General features: G+C 43.9%; 1 protein-coding gene and 1 pseudogene across 1 annotated transcript in view; one reads left to right on the top strand and one right to left on the bottom strand.

Moving 5' to 3' along the window:
- Positions 1-26,428, top strand: part of LOC124620029 (pickpocket protein 28-like) — an 86,452-nt gene that overhangs the window by 38,331 nt on the left and 21,693 nt on the right. Inside the window, exons 6-9 of the mRNA XM_047146695.1 lie at positions 1,060-1,224; positions 8,488-8,632; positions 18,374-18,433; positions 20,560-20,746. Coding sequence (XP_047002651.1) covers positions 1,060-1,224; positions 8,488-8,632; positions 18,374-18,433; positions 20,560-20,746 — 557 coding nt within the window. The remainder of the gene's footprint in view (positions 1-1,059; positions 1,225-8,487; positions 8,633-18,373; positions 18,434-20,559; positions 20,747-26,428) is intronic.
- Positions 14,700-14,814, bottom strand: LOC124621161 (annotated as a pseudogene).

A 26,428-nucleotide genomic window follows, 5' to 3' on the forward strand; every position in this document is an offset into this window, starting at 1 on the left:
CAGCTAATGGAAATATCCCGAAAGGCTATTATCGAGGGTCAGCTGCGACGTAGACGATATATAAGCAAGAGATAAATTGGGAAGAGTTAGTCTGATGGAGAAGTCTGATGGAGGATTCTGATTGAGTAGTCTGACGGAGGAGTGAGAGAGCAGTAGTACGCCAGTCCGCCGCAACCTGAGTATGCAGAAGTAATATTCTCAGCGAGAAGTCGGTGATCAGATCTGGAAACACACACAGCAGCTGCAAGATAACTAATCATTATCTGTTCTGGGGAATAGCTCTGAACAGAGACGATCTGTCTTTGTCTCAAGGAGCAGCTAGCATTTGTAGCTTCATAATTAACAAGAAAAATTTGCGGAATAGTAATTGTCTCTTGTAAGCTTAGGCGAGTGACCTGCTGACAAGAGTAAACTGAGTCTGACAAGTAATACAGAAAGGGGTTAGGAACTGGCACCTCTTTTATACGTTATCAAAGAGAATAAAGATATTACTTAAATAAATACTGAATTCTTCAGCATACCCAGCCTGCCATTAATCCTAAGAGATTACCACTGTAACCAATAACCACCCAGTTCTACCTCAGAGAGCTTTCTCCCTCTCATCTCTGACAATAAAGGTGGACACTCGAACAACCCTCAGATTGTCGTCAACATTCCGATCGCACTACAAAACTGTGCTGGGACACAACAACTATGCAGATATCTTGTCTAAATATTTTTGCAATTCGTTTTGATTTTCTGTTCACTTTACTAGATGCTATACGACAGCAACACATGTAAACAATCCAAAAGAGCTGCTCAAATTGTTCCTCTCCTGCCATTTATGGCCAAACACTGGCGGTAAAAATTTCTGTCTCCTTCGGATTATGACCCAGATACCTCCGAGCCGCACGCCAAAGATCAGGCGTGCGTTAGCTACAGGGCGTGTCTTCCCGTCCGTAAGAACGTGGAGGTGGGCTGCTACCTCCTAGAAATAACTGTCAAACTTACAGTGAGTGTAAATTTAAAAGAAATCAGAAGAGCACGAGTAGACTTCGGTAGGTGGATCTGACGTTGCAGGTGTTCGTGCACGACCCGCAGGACTACCCGGAGACGTCGGTGCAGCAGGTGCTGGCGCAGCCGGGCACGGAGGTGTCGGTGGTGCTGGACCCGCGGGCCATTCACAGCACCAGGGACGTCCGGCGGCTGCCGGCCGAGGCGCGCCGCTGCTGGTTCGACGACGAGGTCGGTCACGCTCCGATCTCGCTACTGGAGGGGGAGCAGGGTGGAGTTGGGGAGTTTGATGTTGACTCTGTCTTCACTCCCCTCCCCCACATCTTCAAATACACTGATCAGCCAGGGCATAATGATCACCGACCTGCTGTCGATATAAACCCGTCCAGCATTAGCAGCGTCACTTGGCGGGGAATGACTGCTAGTCACAGTGCATGTAGTATCGGTCAGCGTGCTGTCCTTATTTAGAATGGGGAAAGTGCGCTGTCTATCTGAGTTTGACCGAGGGCAGATTGTATGTCCCGCAGGCTCGGAAACTGCACAAATTGTTGGTGTTTGAGGAGTGCTGTGGTGAGTGTCTTCAACACGAGGCGAAACCAAGGTGAAACCACGTCCAGAGATCCCGTGAAGGTACTCCTCGTTACAGTTGTCGGACGTCGTAGGCTGGACAGACTGGTAAAACAGGACAGACTGCGAACTGTAGCGTGACTGACATCAGATTTTAATGCTGTCTAGAGTACAAGTGTATCTGAACCCACACTGCATCGAACACTCCTAGCCATGGGCCTCCGCAGCCGACAACCTGTGCATGTTCCCGTGTTAACACCACGATATCTGAAACTACGACTGATATGGGCACGTGACCATTGGCACTGGATGTTGACACTGTGGCAGAGCGTTGCAAGGTCTGATGTGTCCCGATACCTTCTTTATCATGCCGATGGGAGGGTGTGGCCCAGTGGTTCTGGACGCTTCAGTCTGGAACCGCGCGACCGCTACGGTCGCAAGTTCGAATCCTGCCTGGGGCATGGATGTGTGTGATGTTCTTAGGTTAGTTAGGTTTAAGTAGTTCTAAGTCAAGGGGGATGATGACCTCAGATGTTAAGTCCCATAGTGCTCAGAGCCATTTGAGCCATTTTTGGAGGGGGTGAATCCATCATCTTCCAGGGGAACAGCTCCTTGACACGTGTACTGCGGGACAGAGACAAACTGGCGGTGGCTCCATTATGCTCTGGGGAACATTCACGTGGGCATCCATGGCTTCAGCAGAGCCCATGCACGGTACTGTTTTGGCCAAGGAGTATCGTACACTGGTTGCAGACCACGTACACCATTTCATGAAGATCATGTTTTCCGATGGCTCTGCTTATTTTCAACAAGACAATGCTCCATGTCGCTACGCCGAGAGTGTGATGGAGTAGTTCGAGGCACACAGTGGCGATTTCCTACGTATGTGCTTGTCCCCGAACTCGTCAGATCTGAACTCGACCGAACAGATCGAGGATGTTATCGAACGTGGTGTTAGATCTCATCACCGCCCCCCCCCCCCCCCCCCGCAATTTACGGGAATTAGGTGACTTGTGTGTGGAGATGTGGTGCCAACTTCCACTACCGACCTACCAAGGTCTCATTGCTTCCATGCTATACGCGCCGCCGCTGTTATCCGTGCCAAAGGTGTACATACTGGCTATTAGGTAGGTGATCATAATGCTCTGGCTGATCAGGGTAGACTGTTGTTGGTATTAACTTCGTCTCTGTCTTCGCTACTATAACGCGTTCGCTATCCTGTTCGTAGTAGCTTACCATCATTGTTCACTTTTTGACCTACTGTTGCATTATTCCTACCTAATCTGAGTTGATAGCCCTGTACTCACCTGACCAAAAGTCCTGTTCTTCCTGCCACCGCACTTCACTAGTTTCTACTATTTCTAATTTCTACCTATCCATCTCCTTTTCGAAATTCTCTAATCAACCCACCTAACGAAGGGATTTAAAATTCCACGTTTTTTCAGATGACGACATCGTTCTGAGTAGTCCCTACTGGAGATCCACGTTGGGAACTATTTTACCCCAGAATATTTTATCCAGGAGGGCATCCCCATCATTAACCCAGTATAGGGCAAAACTTTCTTTTTAAAAGTGACTCTTGAAGTCTAATTTGTTAAATTACTTATCATGTCCAGACACATAAAAAATATTTAAGATATGAAAAATCTTATGGTACTAATTACTATAAATTTTCATGCTTGGAAAAATATCGACCACAATCCATTCACTGGAAGTACTATTTTTGCGGTCGGTAATTTAACCAAATTGTGAAAACGGGGTCTTTTATTGAAACAGCAGTAAACAGAAGAAAACAAAGCTTTATTTATTGTTATCTTTTGTTATTTTATATACGTACATAAAAATGCATATAAGATACACACACATTAAATCATAAACTTGATTTGTTCTGTTACGTAGTTCTGCTGGTGGAAGGGTTCAAAGTGTTGTCTGCTCAAAGCTTCATTGCCAGTAGTCACGCTGACTTACTACGTTTAGGTTTGCTTTGTATTCTATAAGATGCACACCTTCCTGATGCACCCGTTGAAGCCATATGCACAGTCACATTCCTGAACTGCATCGCTTGGAATCCTGTATCTCTTTTGTGAAGTTTTGACCTGCTAATTACAATTTTTTGGGCTGGGTGTTGCTACCGTTTTCGGTTTTGAGCAGAAACTTCCAGTTAGCTCGTTGCCAGAATATTTCGAAATTTTAGATGTGACAGAGGCTTTATATTCCCAGCAAGAAAGCTAGTCGCCTTATAAAGAGCATACTAATTTATTGTTGTTGCATCAATGAAGTTCATCCATCCACGCCTAGGAACACTAGGACCAAATAGTAGTAAAAGTATTTGACATGGGTTCCTTCTCTGTTTAGAAAACTTCAGCAGATATGGAGTAACTACAGGCATATTAGAAATTTTAGAATCTGTTTGTGAACTAGAAGTTTATTCTAACACTTCTTCACTGTTTGACTGACCTTCATCCTCTGGATGTTCCTACTAGAACACCCTCTTCATCTGTGTCTCCTTCATAAACCGATGTCTTCTAACGCATTTCCCAAGAAAAGCTGTCCTTTTCCATAAGGGATGAAGACTGATTTTCACCAAGCCTAAGTTGTTCCGTCGTAACATCAAGCGCCGGCACGTCGGCCTGGAACCTCACAGTAGAGAAGGCTGTGAGACGACGTCAGCCACTAGAACGCTGACTGGGACGACACCACGACAGGAGCAGCACCTATATGAAGAGAATATTAGCGCCGCTCCAGCTAGCCTCGACCGCACCAGAAGAACTGTACTAGAAGACGAGCCGTCATCTTAACTCTTTAGTCGTGACTTGTGGTCTATATTAATTGCTTGCATGGAAATTGTATACATCGAAGGATATTGATTATTTGCATGTTGCCAATTGCCTGCGACACCTATTTGTAAAAAGGCAAAGTTAAGTATTGTCAATCTAACTTACTGTAATAAACTCCATTAATAATATTTGCTTGAATTGTTGTCTAGCTATCCGAGAAAACAGCTTCCTAGCCACGATACAGTAGAGTGGGCATGATCCCACATAAATTATAAAGAAATATTAATCATGTTATGATATTGTAATTTTTGTGCAAATATTTATGAAACGATATAGAAACAAGAATGCAGATTAACACTCTTTACTGAGTGCAATACTATAATTCTGAAACTACTTGTTAAAAACATCAAGTAAATACTGAGGTACCATAACAGCACGAAATAACTGTATTTGTTTGCAACTTAAATATTACGATAAATTCGCGGGAAATTAACGTCATGTACGTATTTTTGGCAACACGAGACAAAGAAACTCATTTCACAATGATTTGCACTAGGTGCAGTGAAACTGGAGGCAGGTTATAATTGGCATATCTTTATTAGACTGCCGGCCGAAGTGGCCGTGCGGTTAAAGGCGCTGCAGTCTGGAACCGCAAGCCCGCTACGGTCGCAGGTTCGAATCCTGCCTCGGGCATGGATGTTTGTGATGTCCTTAGGTTAGTTAGGTTTAACTAGTTCTAAGTTCTAGGGGACTAATGACCTCAGCAGTTGAGTCCCATAGTGCTCAGAGCCATTTGAACCATTTTTATTACACCATAGTATTAGAATAATTATAATAAATCTATTCAATTTTATAAATGCAAAGACTTATCCAACACCAAAATTACGACAGATTGCGTGCACTGAAAACTTCTCCTTCGGCTTCCCGTGCTCTTTGCAGCTCTCTGCTCACAAAACGTCGACCTTGCTGTACTGACGTGCCTATAACATCTGAGCGAAATGCTATATTTTAGAAACTGTTTGATAAAAGTGTCAAGCAATTACTTAGGTACCAAAATACACAACATAACGTGTGCAGAAGTACTTGTTTACAACTGAAGTATTACATAAACTCAAGGAAAATCGAGATTATGTACGTCTTCTTGCACACGTGAGACAAAAAATTCATTTTACAGTGATTCGCAGTAGATACAGTGAAACTGGAGGTAGATTTCTGTACTACATCAATATTATACTAGAAAATCATAATGAATAGACTAAATTATCTAAACGTAAAGACCTACCAGCTAAATTACGACACACTGCTGAGACTGCTTCGTTGTTACTTTATCGACCACAAAGTACAACGAGTGCCACCATGCGTTGACAAAACAACGTAAGTTCATTGTGGTTGCTTTGTTGGCCACAGATTGGTCCCAAAGAATGCAGTATCTGAATGCGATAGGGTCGTTTAGAGGCATCAGATTACAGATATTTTGAATCTTATGTGGTGTGGTTAAAATATCGATCACAAACCTATAAAGGATTAACTAATACAGTAAAGCTGCATGCTCTCGGGGGAAAAAATTATGGGTGTAGTTTCGCCTTGATTTCAGCTGTTCGCAGCATCAACACAATAATGCCGTGTTGGCTAATGTTACAAGAGCCTGTCTGCCAGTCATCCAGGCCGTTGCCCATTGCAACTACTGAAAAGCCTGTTGCCCTCTTCAGGAAGCACGGTTTGATCTACCCTTTTCTGCAGATACCTGCCTCTCGTGGTTGCACCTGTGGTACAGCTATCTATACTACTGAGGCATGCAAGCCATCCCACCTCACCCCGGTCCAAGGTTCATGGTGAAAGGAGGAGGACAATACGGGAACAAAGATAAATAGAGTATATAATCAAACGAAATGCAGTCATTTTATTTTAAGTACAAGTTTTTTTTATTAATTCTTCGTAGTGATACAGGTTGCACGACAAGCTCGTTTCGGCGATTTGCCATTATCAGGTGTGCCTGTGAAGATGATATAGTAGGTATAATGTTGTTCCTTACGGCTATATTAGTCTCTGTCTACATATGGCACTTTATGTTTACATCTTAGCTGGTATGACGTGGTCCATGTGGCATCTTGCAGTGTAAATATTGCTTGCCTTTCGTTAAAATATTACCACGTTACTTACATGTTTACTTTTTTGAGTGATATTGTAAAGTTATGTTTTGGCAGCTTTCCTGACAGCTTCGGCTCCAGCGATGCTGTTTGTTTACAATGGAATTTCTGTTTCGCGAAAGTCTGTGATTACGTTTAATTTATCAGAGATAGCCATGGTGCCAATATCATAACGAAAACACAGCCGACATTTACGCTCCAAGATGCCATATGGACAACGTCATACCGGCTAAGACGCAAGCATAAGGTGCCACATGTATACAAGGACTAACATAGGCGTAAAGAACAATATTATACCTATTATACCATCTTCAGAGGTACACTTGATAGTTGTAATTAGCCAAAACGGGCTCGTCGTGTAGCTTGCATCACTACGAGGAAATAATAATGCAGCAAAGAATTTATACTTAAAACAAAATATGTCATTCTTCGATCTTGTGTAGGCAAAGGAAATGCAATTACTCTGTACCCAGCCACAGTGAACAAGTGTTCTTCGTACCAGTGTACTCGGAAAATATCCCTGAACAGTCGTTGAGATTTCGTCGATGGAGTTCCGGTTTACTTTGCATAAGTTGATCCAACCTGGACTAACAAGGAGAGGGCTCCAGTGATGCGATCGACTTTTTATAGCTATCCGTACGGTGATGTAGGTTAAGAGCCCAGGTATCACACACTGCAGCCATTCACCCTGGTAAGCCCTCATTTGCAAGTAATTGACGAAAAACGAAATTCAGAATTTTCTGTGATACTCAGTTACGTTAAGAAAAGGTGCATAACGTAGTGTGGCTACGCATTGTAATGGGTAGGATAACAGATTCGCATGCAGTACTTTGTGGGTTCGAATTTCATGTTTTTTTATTTTTCGATCTTTATCGTAATTAGCTTGGATTATTAGTTTTGTTAAAGTAATTGGTTTAAATGTAATTTTTTATTTCTGTTCCTTATCACATCATTTTAATCACCGTATGAACTTTGTAATTTGTTTCATTTTTTCTTTATAACATTCTTTTTCGAATAGGAAGTTTTGTGAATATGAATTTTAATACAGTTACCTATTACAAAGTCTAAGCACTTGAAAATGCTGATGTATTGTTTAAAAGGCAAAAGATGAAATAATCTGTCTATATTTGTGCAATGGTGTGAAAAACGTATTTTTGTTACCAGATTTGCGATTTTTTTTGCACAGTAACTGTCATACAAACATTTAAAATATAACCTAAATACCTGTTGCACTACGGACAAAATAGCGCGGTTGAAAATTTAAATAAAAGACGGGTTTATAAGTAAAACTAAATTCAGGCAAAATGAGGAACAGGTATAATGAACGCAATAATGGGGACGAAACAATAGGGTGATAAAACAAAAGAGATTAAATCGAAATTAATACATGAATTTGATTAGAAACTCATGAACAAAGATTTCAAGTGGAGAAAGAATGGCAGGACGAAAAATGAGAGCAGATGAAGAAGTTATTATGGACAAAGGAATGGAGTTAAAAAATTATATTTAAATCAATTAGATGAATAAAAATGATGATCAACGTCGTTTCGATAATGATTTGAAAATAAAAAGAAACTTAGCGCTCCTCTTGAGAGTCAAACCCGTAACCTCCTGCATGCAAAGCTGTTATTGTATCCATCAGTCATTTCGATAAAGATTTGGAAATAAAAAGAAAACTTAGTGCACCTGATGAGAGTCGAACCCATAACCACCTGCATGCAAAGCTGTTATTGAACCCATTACACCATGCAACCGCGCTATGTATTGAAACTTCTTGCCGCTATTATCACATAAAATTCTTAATTTTTTTTCGTTAGTTACTCTCCTATGAGGGCCCACTAGTGTGAATGGTTGCAGTGTGTGATACCTGGGCTCTTAAGATACTTCATCGTATATACAGTTTCAAAAGCTCGAACGCACCTTGTAAGTGTGCCATCTACTATGATCCCTATGTCAACAGCGTTGTGCGGTGTACTGTCAGCGGAGTGTTGCTCGCCCGGCAGGGAGAGACTGCGCACGCCCCCGCCCTGTTGCAGGTGCGCTCGCTGTCGTGGGCGGACGACTACAGCCACCAGACGTGCATCAGCGAGTGCCGCCGGAACCTGCTGCTGGCGCTCTGCCACTGCGCACCCTTCTACTACCCCAGAGGTGAGCTAACCTGCGTTACGAGCTGCAGTGGGTGGACAGAAACATGCAGACACCAAACACACAACACACTACCTTGTCTAATATGTGTAGAGCTCCAGTCGTCTCGGAGTGGATAAATACAGATCCTGTATGGTTTTCAAGGGAACCGTATACCATTTTCCCTCCAAAGTTGTGGCAACGATGATGGGGGTGAATATTGATCATGCACCCTTCTTTCCAAAGTAGTGCACAAAGGCTCAATAATATTGAGATCTGTTGAGTGTGAATGCCAGAGGAGATGTGGCAATTCATTCTCGTGCTCACGACACCACTGTTCGATGATGCGAGCTGTGTGGACAGGGACCCTGTCGTCCTGGAACGCAGCATCACCATTGGGAAACAAACATGGATGAAAAGGTAGAGCCTACCGTCATGTTAGCTCGTCCTCTCTATAGATCCTTCACAGCTTCCCGTTTGCTTTAAATTTTGCACGAGGCGTTTCGGGAAATGATTTTCAGTGCTCTATATCATTCGTTCGTGATATTTTAGATGTTTGACGTGCTGCATTGTTCTGTTTTCATTCGATTTTCTCTTGGTCCAATTATGCAGAGACTCATACATATAGTAATTTTTGAGAACATTTCTCTTAGAGTACAACCGCTTTATTATTACTTAACATTGAACATGAGCAGTAACAACCGCAAGAAACTCTCTTTATGAGGTTAGCGGTTTCTGCCTGTTTTAGACCATCTTCAGACCAAACAGCGTGATAGTATGTAAGTCTGTAGGCTTTCGTGGCCGTTGTCACTGAAGTTAAAATCTTCTGGGTTATTAGGCCGCGGCATGTTTCTTCTAAAATGTTCGACGTTTCGATCCCTCTTCTGGGATCTTTCCCAGGATCTTTTGGTGTCCACTACTGTTAGAACACTGTCAGAGACTAGTGTCGCGTCCACTTATAAAGGGGGAATTTTCTGGCGTTAGTGCGGAGAAGTGATAGTATTGGTTAAAATTCATACGGCTACCATTGGTGGGCCATAGTCATAGGCTAATACAGAAGAAGGGGCATTGGTAGCTTATCTCCTGTGGATACCATTGGGGGTCATCGTCATTGGATAGAAAGGCACTATTCCACACTATGCTGGAGAAGGGTTATTGGTTGAAATGCCTGCTACCGCTATTGGTTGGTCGTCATCAGTGGATAGATTCGAACCGGACAGAGCAAGAGAGGGGGAATGTTTACCCAAAATATTATTGTCCGCCGAGGTGAATTGCAGCACGTTGTTCATGCCGCTACCACACCGCGGCCGCGTATTTACTTCCTTGATGGCGGGGAGCCACGATGCCGGAAGCCAATAGCCCCCTCTCTATTGAAATTAAATGCATTCTTAGAAATTTCAACCGCTTCTCGGACCTTTCTTCTATCGACAGTAGCGGAAAATCACGAGAACTGTGGCTCTGACATCGATTTTAATAACGTACGTGTACTGGCTAAAGAAACAAACATTTACAGAAGAAAGGTCCGAGAAGCTGTAGAAAACTGTGTGTAACGCGTAACATGTGTTACTTTTTGCAGAAGTGGATCACAAGAAAACCCAAAGAGAATAGGGCAGTGGAGCACCTCATCCATCTAAAACATCGCAAATAAATGGCATAGCACACGCAAAACACACTTGAAAATGGGAATCACTTATCAAGATGCCTCGTGCAAAATATAAATGAAAAGTAATTTGTCACTGGTAACAGAAAAAGTTATTTTATTAACAAAGCCATTAAAAATTCTACGTGAAGGAATACATTGTATACACTCAAGAATTACTTGAGTAACACACAGCAGAGGCTTTGTAAAAACTGTAACACAAGTAAATAATAGTAATGATAACACTGATAATAATAAATATGTCTTACGTAACATACCCCTACTATGTTTCTTCTCTTCTTTTTCTTTTATTTTCTGGAAAACGTTATTCCACAAGTCACGCAATGTAAATTATAATACTAACACCTTATCTTCTTTCTGAGCTCAAAATTTCACTCATTATAAGGCAATTAGACTCAGTAGTTCAGGCTACCAAATAGGAAGTTGCGGTACACAAAATGGAAACCAAACATCTTCTCTATGGCCCTAATTTCAGCTGACAGCGTGTGTCCTGTTATTTAATTATTTTCATTCTTCTGCTTTTTGTTTTGCCTTTGCCCCGCATCGGCGCAGGGTCGGCATGGTTATTAAGGGATTTAGCGCGGTTAGTTTAAGGCAGGGGTCTCCAAACTTTTTAGTCCGCGGGCCACATTGACTCCTCCACGAAGTCATAAGGGCCAAGATCTACCTAGTGGGATTAAAGCACCCTAGCACTCCATGATCACCGTAATGTAAGGCTAAAGGAAAGATGAAATCGCAAAAATCTAAGGTTGTGGGAATACCTAGCACTGAAACGAACTACGATTTTTATTTAATTACATAATTTTGATTGGTGGACGTAATTGACCGAAACTCTGGCGTATTTTACTCTGGCGAATTTCACCGAAAAAAAGTATTTCACTGCACATTCTTCACGAAAGCGTCCCGCAAAGTTTACGAAATCTCAAAATCATTGTTAGCAACACTATTACTGCAAGACGTACCAGAGGTAGTGTATGTCAACGCATTTTTATTTCAAGCGGCGCAACAATAAGTTTAGTTATGTAGTCTTGTAGCAAGTAGCAGAGTCAGAGCATATATTTGATAGTTCTGTTGCGTGATTGTGTCTATGTTGCGAGTGTCTCACGACTTTTTTAGTGTTTTATGTGTACTAGTAGGTGAGACGACGAAGTGTGGGACAATTCAAAGTTTGAATTCGAAGAGACAAGGAAAATCTGAAAATCGAAATACGTATAGCACGACTTGAGTATTTTTTCACTGTATTTTTTAGTGGAACTACAGTGTAATTGTGAGTATTTAATTTAGTAATTAAAGTACCTTAAAAATAAATTGATTGCAGTTTGTTTGGCAGACTACTCCCTAGTTTTATTAGTATTAAATAGCACAATTTTATTTTCAGGTTACAATCTTTTGTGATGTTCTGTACAAATATGGAAAAGAAACGAAAAGTTGACAGTGAATATAGAATTTTTAAGGAGCAGTGGGGATGTCAATATTTCTTGGTGGAGTCAAGCAACAAACCAATGTGTATTATTTGGATAGCCACAAGTTTAACCATGACCTTCCGCTTTTTTACAGATAGAGCTCCGACAATGTCGCGGTGTATTGTTCGCGATAGGCCTCGAAACTCAATTGTTGGCAGTATAGGTACCACGTCAAATATTTGGCGGGCCAGAAACCGGGGATGTCCCGCCAGCTAACGCGGGCCGGTTTGCCGGCCCTCGTGGGCCGGTTTCGGCCCGCGGACCGTTTTTGGAGACCCCTGGTTTAAGGGGTCGCAGGATGCCCTTCCTGTTGCCAAGCCGCTACCCCCAAGAACGGAATACGTGTGTGTCTACCGCAACTGTCTGCTTGCAGTGTTGCTCGTGTGAAAGCGAGGGAAAGTTTTCTAAATGTTTGGGAATCGTATAACTGAGGCGGGACTTGGATACCAGCCCGATATTCACGGAGTGGAACGGGGGAAACGGCCTAAAAAAACATCCACGCTGGCGGCACACCGACCCTTGTTAATCCGCCGGGCGGATTCTACCCTATGCCGGCCCACCTCCCCGTCCCGGAAGCGGCAAATTAACACGCATGGCTATCTGGGCTGGATTTCTGTGTGTATATAGTGTTCCATTATGAAATAATGTGTATATAGCATGTGCAGTTTTTTCAGTGTCTGGTGGTGGGAAATGAACGAACAGCGTATTACTAGCCTTTTACATTACTAATCGTAGGCCGGCCGGAGTGGCCGTGCGGTTCTAGGCGCTACAGTTTGGAACCGAGCGACCGCTACGGTCGAAGGTTCGAATCCTGCCTCAGGCATGGATGTGTGTGATGTCCTTAGGTTAGTTAGGTTTAATTAGTTCTAAGTTCTAGGCGACTGATGACCTCAGAAGTTAAGTCGCATAGTGCTCAGAGCCATTTGAACCATATAAACTAATCGTAAATAACTGCTTTGAAAAACAGTATCGTACACGAGGGGTAAATCAGACGAGGTAGCACTGCTTTAAAAAGACTGGCCTTGTACTCGGAGGGATGGAGGTTCCAGTCTTCATCCGGCCATTATGAGTTATGTTGACAGTCGTTTACTTCAGACAAATGGTGGGATGGTTCCTACTACCGGTCACATAACTAGACCTGCAAGTATGTAAATTCCTGTATATATTAACTATATTATTTGCGTTGTTCTTAAATTGTAATACCGTAACACGTCCAGTAACCTCGTAAAAGTAATCCACGAATAAATAAAATTAATACTTGTACTACTCCCACAAGTAAGTCCGAAGCATACAGCGATTGATCTATGAAGCACGGTACTGTAATCACAAATATATGTGGGCTGTGGCAGGGTTTCGCGGTGGTCAGCCAAGTGGACCAAGCGACGTCGCAAGTTTGGCCGCCGACGGAATGCGTTTCGCTGTGGGCAGGGTTGCAAGTACGACACACTACGGGACGAGGCTTTATTCGAGTGCCATACTCAGTGCGCTCTCTGAACCGAAGCTGCCAGTGAAGAACGGGGAACAACCTGAGAGTGGGGCTGATTCTGTTTGGTAAACCATTTAGGTGTATATTGAATATACACTGAAGTGCCAAAGAAACTGGTATACGCATGCGTATTCAAATACAGATGTATGTCGACAGGTATAATACGGCCCTGCAGTCGGCAACGCCTGTATAAGCCAACAAGTGTCTGGCGCAGTTGTTAGATCGGTTACTGCTGCTACAATGGCACGTTATCAAGCTATAAGTGAGTTTCAACGTGGTGTTATAGTCGGCGCACGAGAGATGGGACACAGCATTTCCGAGGTAGTGATGAAGAGGCGGTGTTCCCGTACGATCATTTCAAGAGCGAATCGTGAATATCAGGAATCCGGTAAAACATCAAATCTTCGACATCGCTGTGGCAGGAAGAAGGTCCTGCAAGAATGTGACAAACGACGATAGAAGAGAATCGTTCCACGTGACAGAAGTGCAACTCTTCCGAAAATTACTGCAGATTTCAGTGCTGGACCAACAACAAGTGTCAGTGCGCGAACTATTCAACGAAACATCATCGATATGGGCTTTCGGAGCCGAAGGCCCACTTGTGTACCTTTGATGACTGCACGACACACAGTCTTAAGCCTCGCCTGGCCTGTCAACACCGACAATCGACCGTTGACGACTGGAAACATGTTGCCTCGTCGGACGAGTCCCGTTTCAAATTGTATCTAGCGAATGAACGTGTACGGGTATGGAGACAAGCTCATGAATCCATGGACCCTGCATGTTAGCAGGGGACTGTTCAAGCTGGTGGAGGCTCTGTAATGGTGTGGGGCGTGTGCAGTTGGAGTGATATGGGACCCCTGATACGTCTAGATACGACTCTGACAGGCGACACGTACGTAAGCATCCTGTCTGATCACCTGCATCCATTCATGTCCATTGTTCTTTCCGACGGACTTGGAGAATTCCAGCAGGACACTGCTACAGAGTGGCTCCAGGAACATTCACGTATGTTAAAACACTTCCGCTGCCCAGCAAACTCCGTAGACATGAACAATATTGAGTATATCTGGGATGCCTTGCAATGTGCTGTTCAGAAGACATCTCTACCCCCTAGTACACTTACCGATTTATGGACAGCCCTGCAGGATTCATGGTGTCAGTTGTTTATTGGTATTCTGAAAATTCGTATGTCGCATATCGAAATCAAAGTCCGCATAGATCAGCCCTGTTGTGAAATACGCGAAAGTTCATTTAATTTTTGCTACACTCAAACTCCTCCCGAACAGGCCATGAAGGCCCAAACGTACTGACCGGCCGCCGTGTCATCCTCTGCCCACAGGTGTCACTGGATGCGGATACGGAGGGGCATGTGGTCAACACACCGCTCTCCCGGCCGTATGTCAGTTTCCGAGACCGGAGCCACTACTTCTCAAACAAGTAGCTCCTCAGTTTGCTCACAAGGGCTGAGTGCACCCTGCTTGCCAACAGCACTCTGCTGACCGGGTCACCCATCCAAGTGCTAGCCCAGCCCGACAGCGCTTAACTTCGGTGATCTGACGGGAACCGGTGTTACCACTGCGGCAAGGCGGTTGGCTTAATGTTTGATGCTTGTAAAATATTTAGTATTACAGCGTACACTTCCGGCCTGACTCGTCGAAATCGTCTTCTGGAAAAAAGAATATTACTTTTGGTCAGGGCGTCAATGATATAGATGCAAATGATTTTTTTATTGACATTTGCCCCTCCCGTTACTACTCCGTGGATTCGCACATTTGTATATCTGATCTGATTCGTATTTCAAGAACATGAGGTGCTGAAATGCGTCTGGGTTTGTAATTTGCTGTGCTTCGGCGAACGAAGTTGCTGTTGTGATAGTAAGAGCATGAGCTAGTTGCCTTGGAAAAATACACTACTGGCCATTAAAATTGGTACACCAAAAAGAAATGCAGATAATAAACGGGTAATCATTGGACAAATATATTATACTAGAACTGACATGTGATTACATTTTCACGCAATTTGGGTGCATAGATCCTGAGAAATCAGTACCCAGAAGAACCACCTCTGGTCATAATATCGGTCTTGATACGCCTGGGCATTGAGTGAAACAGAACTTGGATGGCCTGTACAGGTACAGCAGACCACGCAGCTTCAACACGATACCACAGTTCATAAAGAGTAGTGACTGGCGAATTGTGACGAGCCAGTTGCTCGGCCACCATTGACCAGACGTTTTCAATTGGTGAGAGATCTGGAGAATGTGCTGGCCAGGGCAGCAGTCGAACATTTTCTGCATCCAGAAAGGCACGTACAGGACGTGCAACATGTGGTTGTGCATTATCCTGCTGAAATGTAGGGTTTCTCAAGGATCGAATGAAGGATAGATCCACGGGTCCTAACACATCTGAAATGTAGCGTCCACTGTTCAAAGTGCCATCAATGCGAACACGAGGTGACCGAGACGTGTAAACAATGGCACCCCATACCATCACTCCGGGTGATACGCCAGTATGGTGATGACGACTACATGCTTCTAATGTGCGTTCACCGCGATGTCGCCAAACACGGATGCGACCATCAGATGCTGTAAACAGAACCTGGATTCATCCGAAAAAATGATGTTTTGCCGTTCGAGCACCCAGGTTTATCGTTGAGAACATCATCGCAGGCGCTCCTGTCTATGATGCAGCGTCAAGGGTAACCGCAGCCATGGTCTCCGAGCTGATAGTCAATGCTCCTGCAAACGTCGTCGTACTGTTCGTGCAGATGGTTGTTGTCTTGCAAACGTTCCCATCTGTTGACTCAGGGATCGAGACGTGGGTGCACGATCCGTTCCAGCCATGCGGATAAGATGCCTGTCATCTCGACTGCTAGTGATACGAGGCCGTTGGGATCCAGTAGGCGTTCCGCATTACCCTCCTGAACCTACCGATTCCACGTTCTGCTAACAGTCATTGCATCTCGACCAACGCGAGCAGCAATGTCGAGATACGATAAACCGCAATCGCGATAGGCTACAATCCGACCTTTATCAAAGTCGGAAACGCGATGGTACGCATTTCTCCTCCTTACACGAGGCATCACAACAACGTTTCACCAGGAAACGCCGGTCAACTGCTGTTTGTGTATGAGAAATCGGTTGGAAACTTTCCTCATGTCAGCACGTTGCAGATGTCGCCACCGGCGCCAACCTTGTGTGAATGCTCTGAAAAGCTAATCATTTGCATATCACAGCATCTTCTTCCTGCCGGTTAAATTTTGCGTCAGTAGCATGTCATCTTCGTGGTGTAGCAATTTTAATGGCCAGTAGAGTTAAAAAAAGAAAAAAAGGAATGTAAGTCAGGCAGATGGCGAAATAATCTTCAAATCATACACACATCAAAAACGTTTTGCATCACCGCAGTTCCCAGAACTCCTGAAGATAGACACTGACTGTGGATATTGTATCACAGATACAGTCCCTTTGACTGTTCAGAGATGTCACTAAACCCGCCCAAAGATGTAAACAACCATACATGAGCAGCGCCTGTTAGACGGAGGCCGCGCGGAGTGGCCGTGTGGTTTGAGGCGTCATGTCACGGACTGTGCAGCCCCTCCCGCAAGAGGTTGGAGTCCTCCCTCGGGCATGTGTGTGTGTGTGTGTGTGTGTTGTTCTTAGCATAGGTTAGCTTAAGTTAGTTTAAGTAGTGCGTAAGTCTAGGGACCGATGACCTAAGCAGTTTGGTCCCTTAGGAATTCACACACATTTGAACATTTTTGAACATTAGAGGACGGGGTCCGACAGCCGACCAGTTCCAGTCTTTCCACCAGGAAGAAGGTGCACGGTTCCTGTTGTCTGTAGTTGAACCATGCCTAGACGGTCAATACCGCGGTTCACTCTTGTCCGCATTATTTCTTTGTGCCACGAAGGGCTCTCAACAAGGGAAGTGTCCAGGCGTCTCTGAGTTAACCAAAGCGATGTTGTTCGGACATGGAGGAGATACAGAGACACAGGAACTGTCGATGACATGCCTCGTTCAGGGCTACTACTGCTATGGATGACCGCTATCTACGGATTATGGCTCGGAGGAATGCTGACAGCAACGCCACCCTGTTGAATAATGAATGCTTTTCGTGCAGCCACAGGACGTGTTACGACTCAAACTCTGCGCAATAGGCTGTATGATGCGTAACTTCACTCCCGACGTCCATGGCAAGGTCCATCTTTGCAACCACAACATCATGCAGAGCGGTACAAATGGGCCCAACAACATGCCGAATGGACCGCTCAGGATTGGCATCACGTTATCTTCACCGACGAGTGTCGCATATGCCTTCAACCAAGACGATCGTCGGAGATGTATTTGGAGGCAATCCGGTCAGGCTGAACGCCTTAGACACACTGTCCAGCGAGTGCAGCAAGGTGGAGGTTTCCTGATGTTATGGGAGGCATTACGTGGGACCGACGTACGCCGCTGGTGGTCATGGAAGGCTCCGATACGTGAATGCCATTCTCCGACCTATAGTGCAACCATATCGGCAGCGTATTGGTGAGGCATTCGTCTTCATGGACGACAATTCGCGCCTCCATCGTGCACATCTTGTGAATGACTTCCGTCACGATAACGACATTGTTCGACTAGAGTGACCAGCATGACCAGACATGAAGCCTACCGAACAATCCTGGGATAGATTGAAATGGGCTGTTTATAGACGACGTGACCCACGAAGTACTGTGGGGGATCTACGCCGAATCGCCGTTGAGGTGTGGGACAGTCTGGACCAACAGTGCCTTGATGAACTTGTGGAAAGCATGCCACGACGAATACAGGCAAGCATCAATGCAAGAGGACGTGCTACTGGATATTAGAGGTACCGGTGTGTACAGCAATCTGGACCACCACCTCTGAGGGTTTCGGTGTGTGGTGGTACAACGTACAATGTGTGGTTTTCATAAGCAATAAAAAGGGCGAAAATGATGTTTATGTTGATCTCTGTTCCAATTTTGTGTAGAGCTTCCGGAACTCTCGGAACAGAGATGATACAAAACTTTTTTGATGTGTGTATATTCGGCAAATGCCTTCAGAATGTTAATGCACTGACCACTGCATATGCACGTTACTGAACGGACTAGCAATCTGCTGAACAGTAACAGTTTTGTTTTCGTGTTGCAGAAAGAGAAGGAATTCGTGTTTGCGGCTTGCAGGACGCCGCTTGTATCGAGCATCACCAGGGTGAGTTTGTATTGTATTTTCTTTCCTCAAAATGTCATATTAGTATCATACTCATGCGTTCAGATTTCTTCTGTTTTACAGCAATTCTTTCCTTTCTAAAAGTCGAACTGACGGAAAAAGTAAATATCCCTTTGTTATGTAATTATTTTAAGTTCTCCGCTGTTGCCGTTAATCTAAGTTCGAAGCAAACACTCGAACTATATCGAAACGATAGCTTCAGAATGTAGGCTCATTGTTCATCAACACTTTAATTTTCAACTAATACCAGTTGTTACTGATGTAACATAACACAGAATTGCTCGAAATTACTCATCTCTTTTCATATCGCCGTTTTTATTTATCCAGTCAATTTGTATTGTGCCAAACCCTTTCCAAGTTTCATACATCTATGATTTATAAATGTGCAGACTGAAGCAACGAATGAAAATTTGTACCAAGGCCTGATTTGAGCTCAGGTCTGCTGCTCACAAGGCAGATGCACTAACCACTACGCCACTCTGGCATAATGGCTCAGCAGAACTCCATCGACTGCCGTAGCATGCCTCCCCACTCAATCCAAATTCCCATTCACGCCTCAACCCATACGGTATTCCCGCTTAACTCGGAGCGCACTGCAGAGGCTCTTCAGCTGCATTGGTTTATCACATCAGCATCGAAGAAACGGGGGATTCTGCCTGAAACCCAGGCATAGGTGCTTTAATCAACTGACTCAGTATGTCTCCAGACCTTTTCAAATCTCAATCATTTATGATGTATGTATATGCAGACTTAAGTGACGAATGAAAATTTGTACGAAAGTCAGGATTCGAAGTACCTACCCCTGGGTTTCGGGCAGGATCCCCCATTTCATTCGCTGCTGAGGTGCTATTCAAATACAGTTGGAGAGCCTTTGCAGTGCTGTTTGAGTTTAGTAGGAATGGCAAGTGGACTGAGATGAGTACAGGAATTTGGACTGAGGAGGGAGGCGTGCTAGACTAGTCTGTACAACTGTGCACAGCCAATGTGCCAGGGTGGCGTAGTGCTCAGCGCAACTGCCTGGTGAGCAGGAGACTTGAGTTCGAATCCTGGGCCTGGCACAGCTTCTCATTTTTCGCTTCAGTCTGCATGTATACATCATGAATGTTCTTACTTACATTTACTTTATTACCATACTTGGTGTAATTCACGTTTTTACAATTAACTCCACTTTTAGAAATTATCCCCAGAATTTATTGAATGTCATGATCATGTCTTGTCCGATTGGTTCGTTGGAGCTACCATCCAATGTGGGCTATTTACCTCCCGCCGGAGGTTCAAGTGCTCCCTCGGGCACGGGTGTGTGTATTGTTCTTAGGATAAGTTAGTTTAAGTAGTGTGTAAGTCTAGGGACAGATGACCTCAGCAGTTTAGTCTCTGAGGAATTCACACACATTTGAACAATTGTGGGCTATTTATATTCCAGTGTGAGACTCAAAAGTCGTTCTGAAATGCCACAAATGAGGAATTCTCTATCCCTCGTGGGATAATCTTTTATTGTCAGCTTCCACGCAGCTGTCGTTTCCATCTTGGACCGTCTGGAGATTTTGTACTGGGAGAAGTATACGTTCGGCTATGGCAGTGGTGCGAATTTGAGAGCGCCATCGCATCACTTTCAATAAAGTTCACTTGCTCTTTATGGTAAAACATCTTGCCGTATGGACAGTCTGCTGTCATGCGACATTACCGTGTCTAAATAGCTACACTGGTATCTGAACTATCCGCAACATGTATAGTGATGACCGACATCTTCTGTGCGCTTTACTGACCCCCTACCCCCTCCTTAAATATGGCTGCGAAGTCCAACGAGATGCGATTTCACACTAAACCCGTGTGCTGCGGTTGCGTGGATCAAATGCTTAGCACCACTCATTGTTACTTTAAGCCAGTCTGTGTCTTTTGCAGCTTCTCAAGATGAAAGGGAAGCTGTAGCCTCTCATTGCGTTTCTCAAACCTCCTTTTGCCACCTCGAAGAAAAAGGGGGTGAATTATTGTCGAACAGTACAGATAACAACGCTAGTGATCAGAATTTTCTTCAGTACTTTGTGTGATCCTCTCAAGTATCTTAGTTTAGACGACTTGGTTTCAGACGTTGTGATGTGTTTTTCCAGGTGAGTTGGCGCGCATGCGATTCCACACGTCAGGTGGAGACCACGTCGGGAACGGTGGAAGAGGTCGGGAGTCGTCGGATCCAACCGCCAGCTGCGTGTGCCTGCCCCAGTGCTCCGACAAGTTCTACTCTGCCACCGCCGAGAAGGTCGTTCTCACCCCGCAGCTCTTCAACTCGTCCCTCGTCCTGTGAGTCTGCACGTACATATGTACGTGAGCCGTGCACGGCTCCTGTTCATGCCATTTATCGTTTGTCATCTTCTACTACGGTACTGCCGCCTCGTTTTCTTATTCCATTTACTCGCGTCACTAACTTCCTGCCTTACTTGCCTGTGAGTGGCAGCGGCAGAGCGTATCGATAGTGCACTGTCGTACCATCTCTGGAGAGACCGATAATATCCCCGGGCCGTCGTGCGTCTGGAAGTCGGTTGAAGACGGACCAGCAGTGCAGTCGGAACGCAGCAGCACGGAAGTTCAGTCGGGCACGGAGCAGCAGTCGGGTACCAAGCTGGCAGTCAGTAGCAGGCGGGTCCGCACGGTGCAAGACGCAGACGGAAGGCCGTTGGTCGGCCGGTCGGCTGGTCGTCGGATGGTGACATGTGGACTGCTGAGCACTGGCGAAGGTGGGCTGCCGTTGGTCGTTTGCTCGGCCGGTCGTCTCAGCCGACGATGTCTTGGAACCTCGGGACGAACACCATTTTCCGAGTTGGGATGTGGTTGGACATTGTTGTTGGATCTGGCCATTGGAAATCGGTCAGATTGTCGGTCGGTTGTGAACCGTCCCTAGGTCGTGTTGCCTCCTGATTAAGAGGTTGTCGGTCTGGCTGCCTGTCTCATCTAAGCGTGCGTTAGTGTTATTTCCCAGGCCGACCCTTGGAACCTTCTGAGCGCCGCTCCTTCTGTTTTACATAGTGATTTCCTTTTATTTTTAAGTACTGTGTGTGGCCTTCAGTCGAGGTTTAGCTTATTTAAATTGCAAGGCTGTTCTTTTAGGCCTTAAGCCGTAAAATTGTTTTCTGCATGGTGTGTGTGGCCTTCAGCCGAGTTTTAATCTCTCTGAAACTAAAAATTCAAAATTTTGGTCTTGCCCTTAAGTCATAACATTGTTATTCTTTAGTATGAGCCGAGTTTTACATGAAATATCTTAAGCTAAGGCCCTCAGCCTTTTTAAATTAAAAGCTCTTCTTCCTAGCCTTTAACCCGTTAAATTGTTTTGTTGATATGCGGCCTTCAGCTGAGTTTTCAGGTTATTTAGAATTAACTTTGAAAATCTTTGTTTTGGCCTTAAACCGTAACACTGTTCTTGCTTAATGTGAGGCCTTCAGCCGAGTTCTATGAGAGAGAGTTAAGCTAAGGCCTTCAGCCTATTTTTATTGAAGTAAAAGAAGTGAAACTTCCAGAAGAACTACTGTACCTCAGTTCCTTGCTTAGGCCTTGGGCCTTGGATTTTCGTATGTGGCCTTTAGCCGATTTAAATTAAATCTCAGGAGCTCTTACGTTAAATCCCTGAGAGTTTTTTAATTCTTGCTTATGCTATTGTGTGTTTTAAGTAATAAAATTTATATGTTGAGTGTAACTGGCAGCAACTTATTTTGGCCCCTTTGCACGCCCGCTCTGTCCTGCTAGATCAGGGATTTCAATACATGTACGATTTTTATACATACACTTTCGGAAAAAAATTAGTACTCCCTTTCAGAGGTTTCTAATTCACTCTAAATTTATTGTTGCAACAGTGCATATGGAGTTCATGAAATGATTACGTTTCCAAATCCATAGAGTAAACTGTTATGAGGTACCAGGTATCGACCCAAGATGCAACATCCGTATTAGTACGTGGTGTAGCCTCCACGGGCGGCAATGCAGGTGCTGACTCTGGGATTCAGTCGATAGTACAGATGGTGAATACTGTCCTGGGATACATTATGCCACGCCTGCTCAATCTGTTCACGTTGTTAGTTGACGTGTCGCACGAGTCACTTCTTATCCCATTATATATCACACGTGTTCAACTGGAGACAAGTCCGGAGGTCGTGCTGGTCAGGGAAGCTTCTGATGCCTTCAGACCATCTTGAGTTTCAGTAGCAGTGTGTGAGCGAGCATTATCCTGTTGGAACAACTCATAACGTTCCTGTTGCAAGAATGACAAACGAACCGGTCTAACAACATTCGAGGGCTGGTTAGCGTCCCTCCAGAAGCAGCAAAGGTGAACAAGAGTCATAACTTTTCGCACTGTAGACCGTAAGGCTTGGGGTGGGCCAGTGTGTTGGAGGAAAGCATTCTACGAGACAGCGTTCATCAGGCCTACGTCGTGCACGCAAACGAACATCACTTGTGTGCAGGCAGAACCTGCTTTCATCGCTGACGACCACGGCGCGCCATTCCATCTTCCAAGTGATCCTCTGGTAGCACTTGTCGATCCGAACTGTGCACGCCGATGGTGTGGCGCGAGTGGAAGATAGGCTAGAGTTGTGCGTGCCCGTAGTCCCACTGCTAATAACTGGTTCGCAACAGTTCGTGTTTACACGTCTCAGCACACAAGCCCTCTTATCTGTGCTGTGGTAGCTGTGCGATCTGCCACTGCTGCCCTTACTATACGATGATCCTGGTAGACGTCTGTGCTGCGTGGACTCCAAAACCTCGTCTACGGCAGAACGTCCTCGTGGCCGTTGATACCAGCGCGTCCAACTTGTGTGGCAGTTCTCCGAAAGGACCGTCCCGTCAATAGGAAGGCCACAATTTGTTCCCTTCCAAACTAGCTCAGTTGGCTGTAGGAAGCATGAGTGCATCTCTGTGGCACGGTCGCCTGCTCTCTCCACACTTTCGCAACACAGTCTTCTGGCATTCCCTATTAAAGAGTAGACAGTGATGGTACGCTGTTAGCTACGCCACAATGCTATCTGTTGGCGGACGACGTTGAAACCATTACAGTACTTCTACTATCTCCCAGGTGGCATATTCCGTCATCGGATCAAAATCAATATCATCTTTCCAGGTGTGCCAATATTTTTTCTGGTAGTGTATTTGACGTGCAAAATTTACCGTGTTTTCAGTAACTTCGGCTAGAAGATTGAAAGTTCCTTTCGAAGGTACCCACCACTTCTAGTCACTTTACGGAAACCGTTCTTATTTTGGTGCGTCAGAGAACTATCGGGATCTTTTCGATTATTGGTTTCCTGTCTTTCCTGTGCTCATCATTTTATTGCGATGCTCACTTTTCCTTTTTTCTGACCTTGTTCCTTGATCTTCCCGTACTAGGAAATATTCCTCATTTTCCATTAACCAACAAATTAATTACTGAAAAAAGAAAGACCTATTAGCCACGGTCGATTTTCTTGATGTGAAATGACAGGGAATTGTATTTTTTGTTGTGCCAGTGCTCTGTATTCTTTATCGCTGCTCAGAAAATAAATGAGGTGATGCTGTGCACATTCAGTGATTCCTTGGAAGGGAAGCATGGCAGTTACATCTTTACCTAAACTTCCGTTTCTTATATTTTTTAATTATAAATGGATTACACTTCTCCGACACATTTTCTGTCAGACGTTACAAATGATGTGAAACAGTCACAATTTACATTCCTTCGAATAAAAATGTTTGTGACGTGACTCTTTCTTGGCTTTTTCCTGTTTTATTACATTTGGATGTTTATTCCTATGAAACAATTTGTTCTTGATCTATTCGTTGGTGTTTTTCCTACTTTAGGCTACTCATCTTGAGGTCACAGGTCTCGTATCCGTTTCTGTTTACAAATTTGTCCTTGGTCGGGACCCCCCTTGAGCAAAAACAATTTTCTCTTCTTTTATCCACACAAATTTTGGTGATGTAACTGTATTATCAGCGGGATTTTACTTCCTTTTTGTTAAACAATACGAAAAATGCTTTTACGACCCGTACAAATATAAACTGAATTTCTTATGTGAGTATTCATAACTTATAAAACAGACAAGACTTTTTATATATACCGTAGTTCTTGGGGTTTTTAATGTTTTAATTTACAGTTGTTTTCTTTTTACCATTTGTCATCTGTAGCCATATACAATGTACAGAAGTTATTTACAGAGAAAATTTACAAGTGGAGATGTAATGATAAGGATTACATGAATTAGTCCTGTGTTGGAGACTGTATGTTTGTATGTGTGTGGCTGTTTTTGTGTCTGTATATTCAAATTTTCACTTACTTTTTTTGCTAACGTAGTTTTGTAAACCGTGACAGTGAAAGTAAAAATTGTAGTTTTTCTCAGTGAAGATAAAGAAATTACAAAAAATTAATTCTTATAAGAAAGGTTTTTCAAGGTATGTACATAGAAAGAGATATTCTGTTCAAGTTTAAAGATGTTGCACCCGAGATAATCATGTCAGTACCACATTTAATTGTCTACGGGGTTACATTATTACTCTACTACACACCATTAATCAGTAAGTGAAATCAAATTAAGTGGAAGTATTATCAAAAACCAGTTACAAGTTAAAAAACCTTTTAAAATAGAAGTTGAAGGCAACTAACAGAAATTTCCATTTTCAAGACAGGGAACGTTTTTAAGACATTGAAGAGCTCAGTTCATTTGAAAACGTCACTTGTTCCACGGTAGAAGACATTTCGTTTCGAAATGCAAGTCGTGCATGACTGACGAAGTATGGCTTAACTGTCCACACGCTATGTAACTAGTTGTAAAAATATGCAGAATGTTACTCATCACTGAAACTCTGTAATTGAAGAATTAAAAGTATCCTCCAAATACATTTAATATATTACATAGCAATAGAACACATAGGACTCGTAATATTTGCAAACGCAACCTGATGTCTCACAAGAATACAAATAGCAGAAAATGCTGCAAACTGCTTATGGCACCGATCAGGAAACATCATGTGTTCCTAGGTACACTGTCTTCCAGGTACAGCAATCTCCCTATGGTGAATATTAGTAGTCATACAACAATGTCTTGGGTACACCCGGAGTTCTTTCACGTATGAAGATTTCTCTCCGTTAAGAATAACGTGCTGAGACCTCTTAAAGCCGATCACAGAATTCGTCTATTCCGTACGCTCATATTTCTTTCATTAGATGGCGGCTCGGAACTGAACGCCTTCCTTCAGTCAAGGAAGACGGCATCAAACTGGGCGCCTGTATCTATTGCTTTCTGGATCTCGTGGACGAACAGATGGAGCTGGGTTTCACTCAATAAACGTTTCCGGAATTCATGTTGACTTCTACAGAGGAGATTTTCAATAAACATCACATAACACGCGAGCATAAGATGTGTTCTAAAATTCGACAACAGAATGACGCCTGTGACAGGAGTCTGTAGATTTCTGCGTCTGTTCGACGGTATTGCTCTGTGCACTTTTTCAGTGAGTAGAAGCCTTCTGTTCTCCCAGCGACCGAGGACCTACAGCAGACTGTTGCCAGAATAAGAGCACGTTGTTTCACACTATGTAGAGTCGTATCGAAATCCCATCAGTTCCTGTCATCTGTGCTATGCCAAGCGATTTCAGCTGATATTTGCTCACGCAGTTATTTACTTCGACATCTGTCATTTTGACGTTCGTGCGACGACTGAAAAGTGAAACCGCAGTACTCTCTTGCCCGGTGAAATGATTTTAGAAAAAAAAATAGGTTTGTTTATAAATAACTCATCTGCTACCAGTCACGATTTTTTTTTATTTTTCTCACGACGCATTTCAGGAAATGATTCCAATTTTTAAGTGAGTTTTTTGTGTTTGTCATGTCATTCCTATGTGACGTTGTTGATGTGTGAGATAGAAATGACATAACAAACACAAAAACGCACTTGAAGAAGGGAATCATTTACCGGAACGCGTCGTGAGAAAAAGAAAAAAAGAAAATCGTGACTGGTAGCAGATGAGTTA

Source organism: Schistocerca americana, chromosome 6 (assembly GCF_021461395.2).
Source record: "Schistocerca americana isolate TAMUIC-IGC-003095 chromosome 6, iqSchAmer2.1, whole genome shotgun sequence".
Lineage (NCBI taxonomy): Eukaryota > Metazoa > Arthropoda > Insecta > Orthoptera > Acrididae > Schistocerca > Schistocerca americana.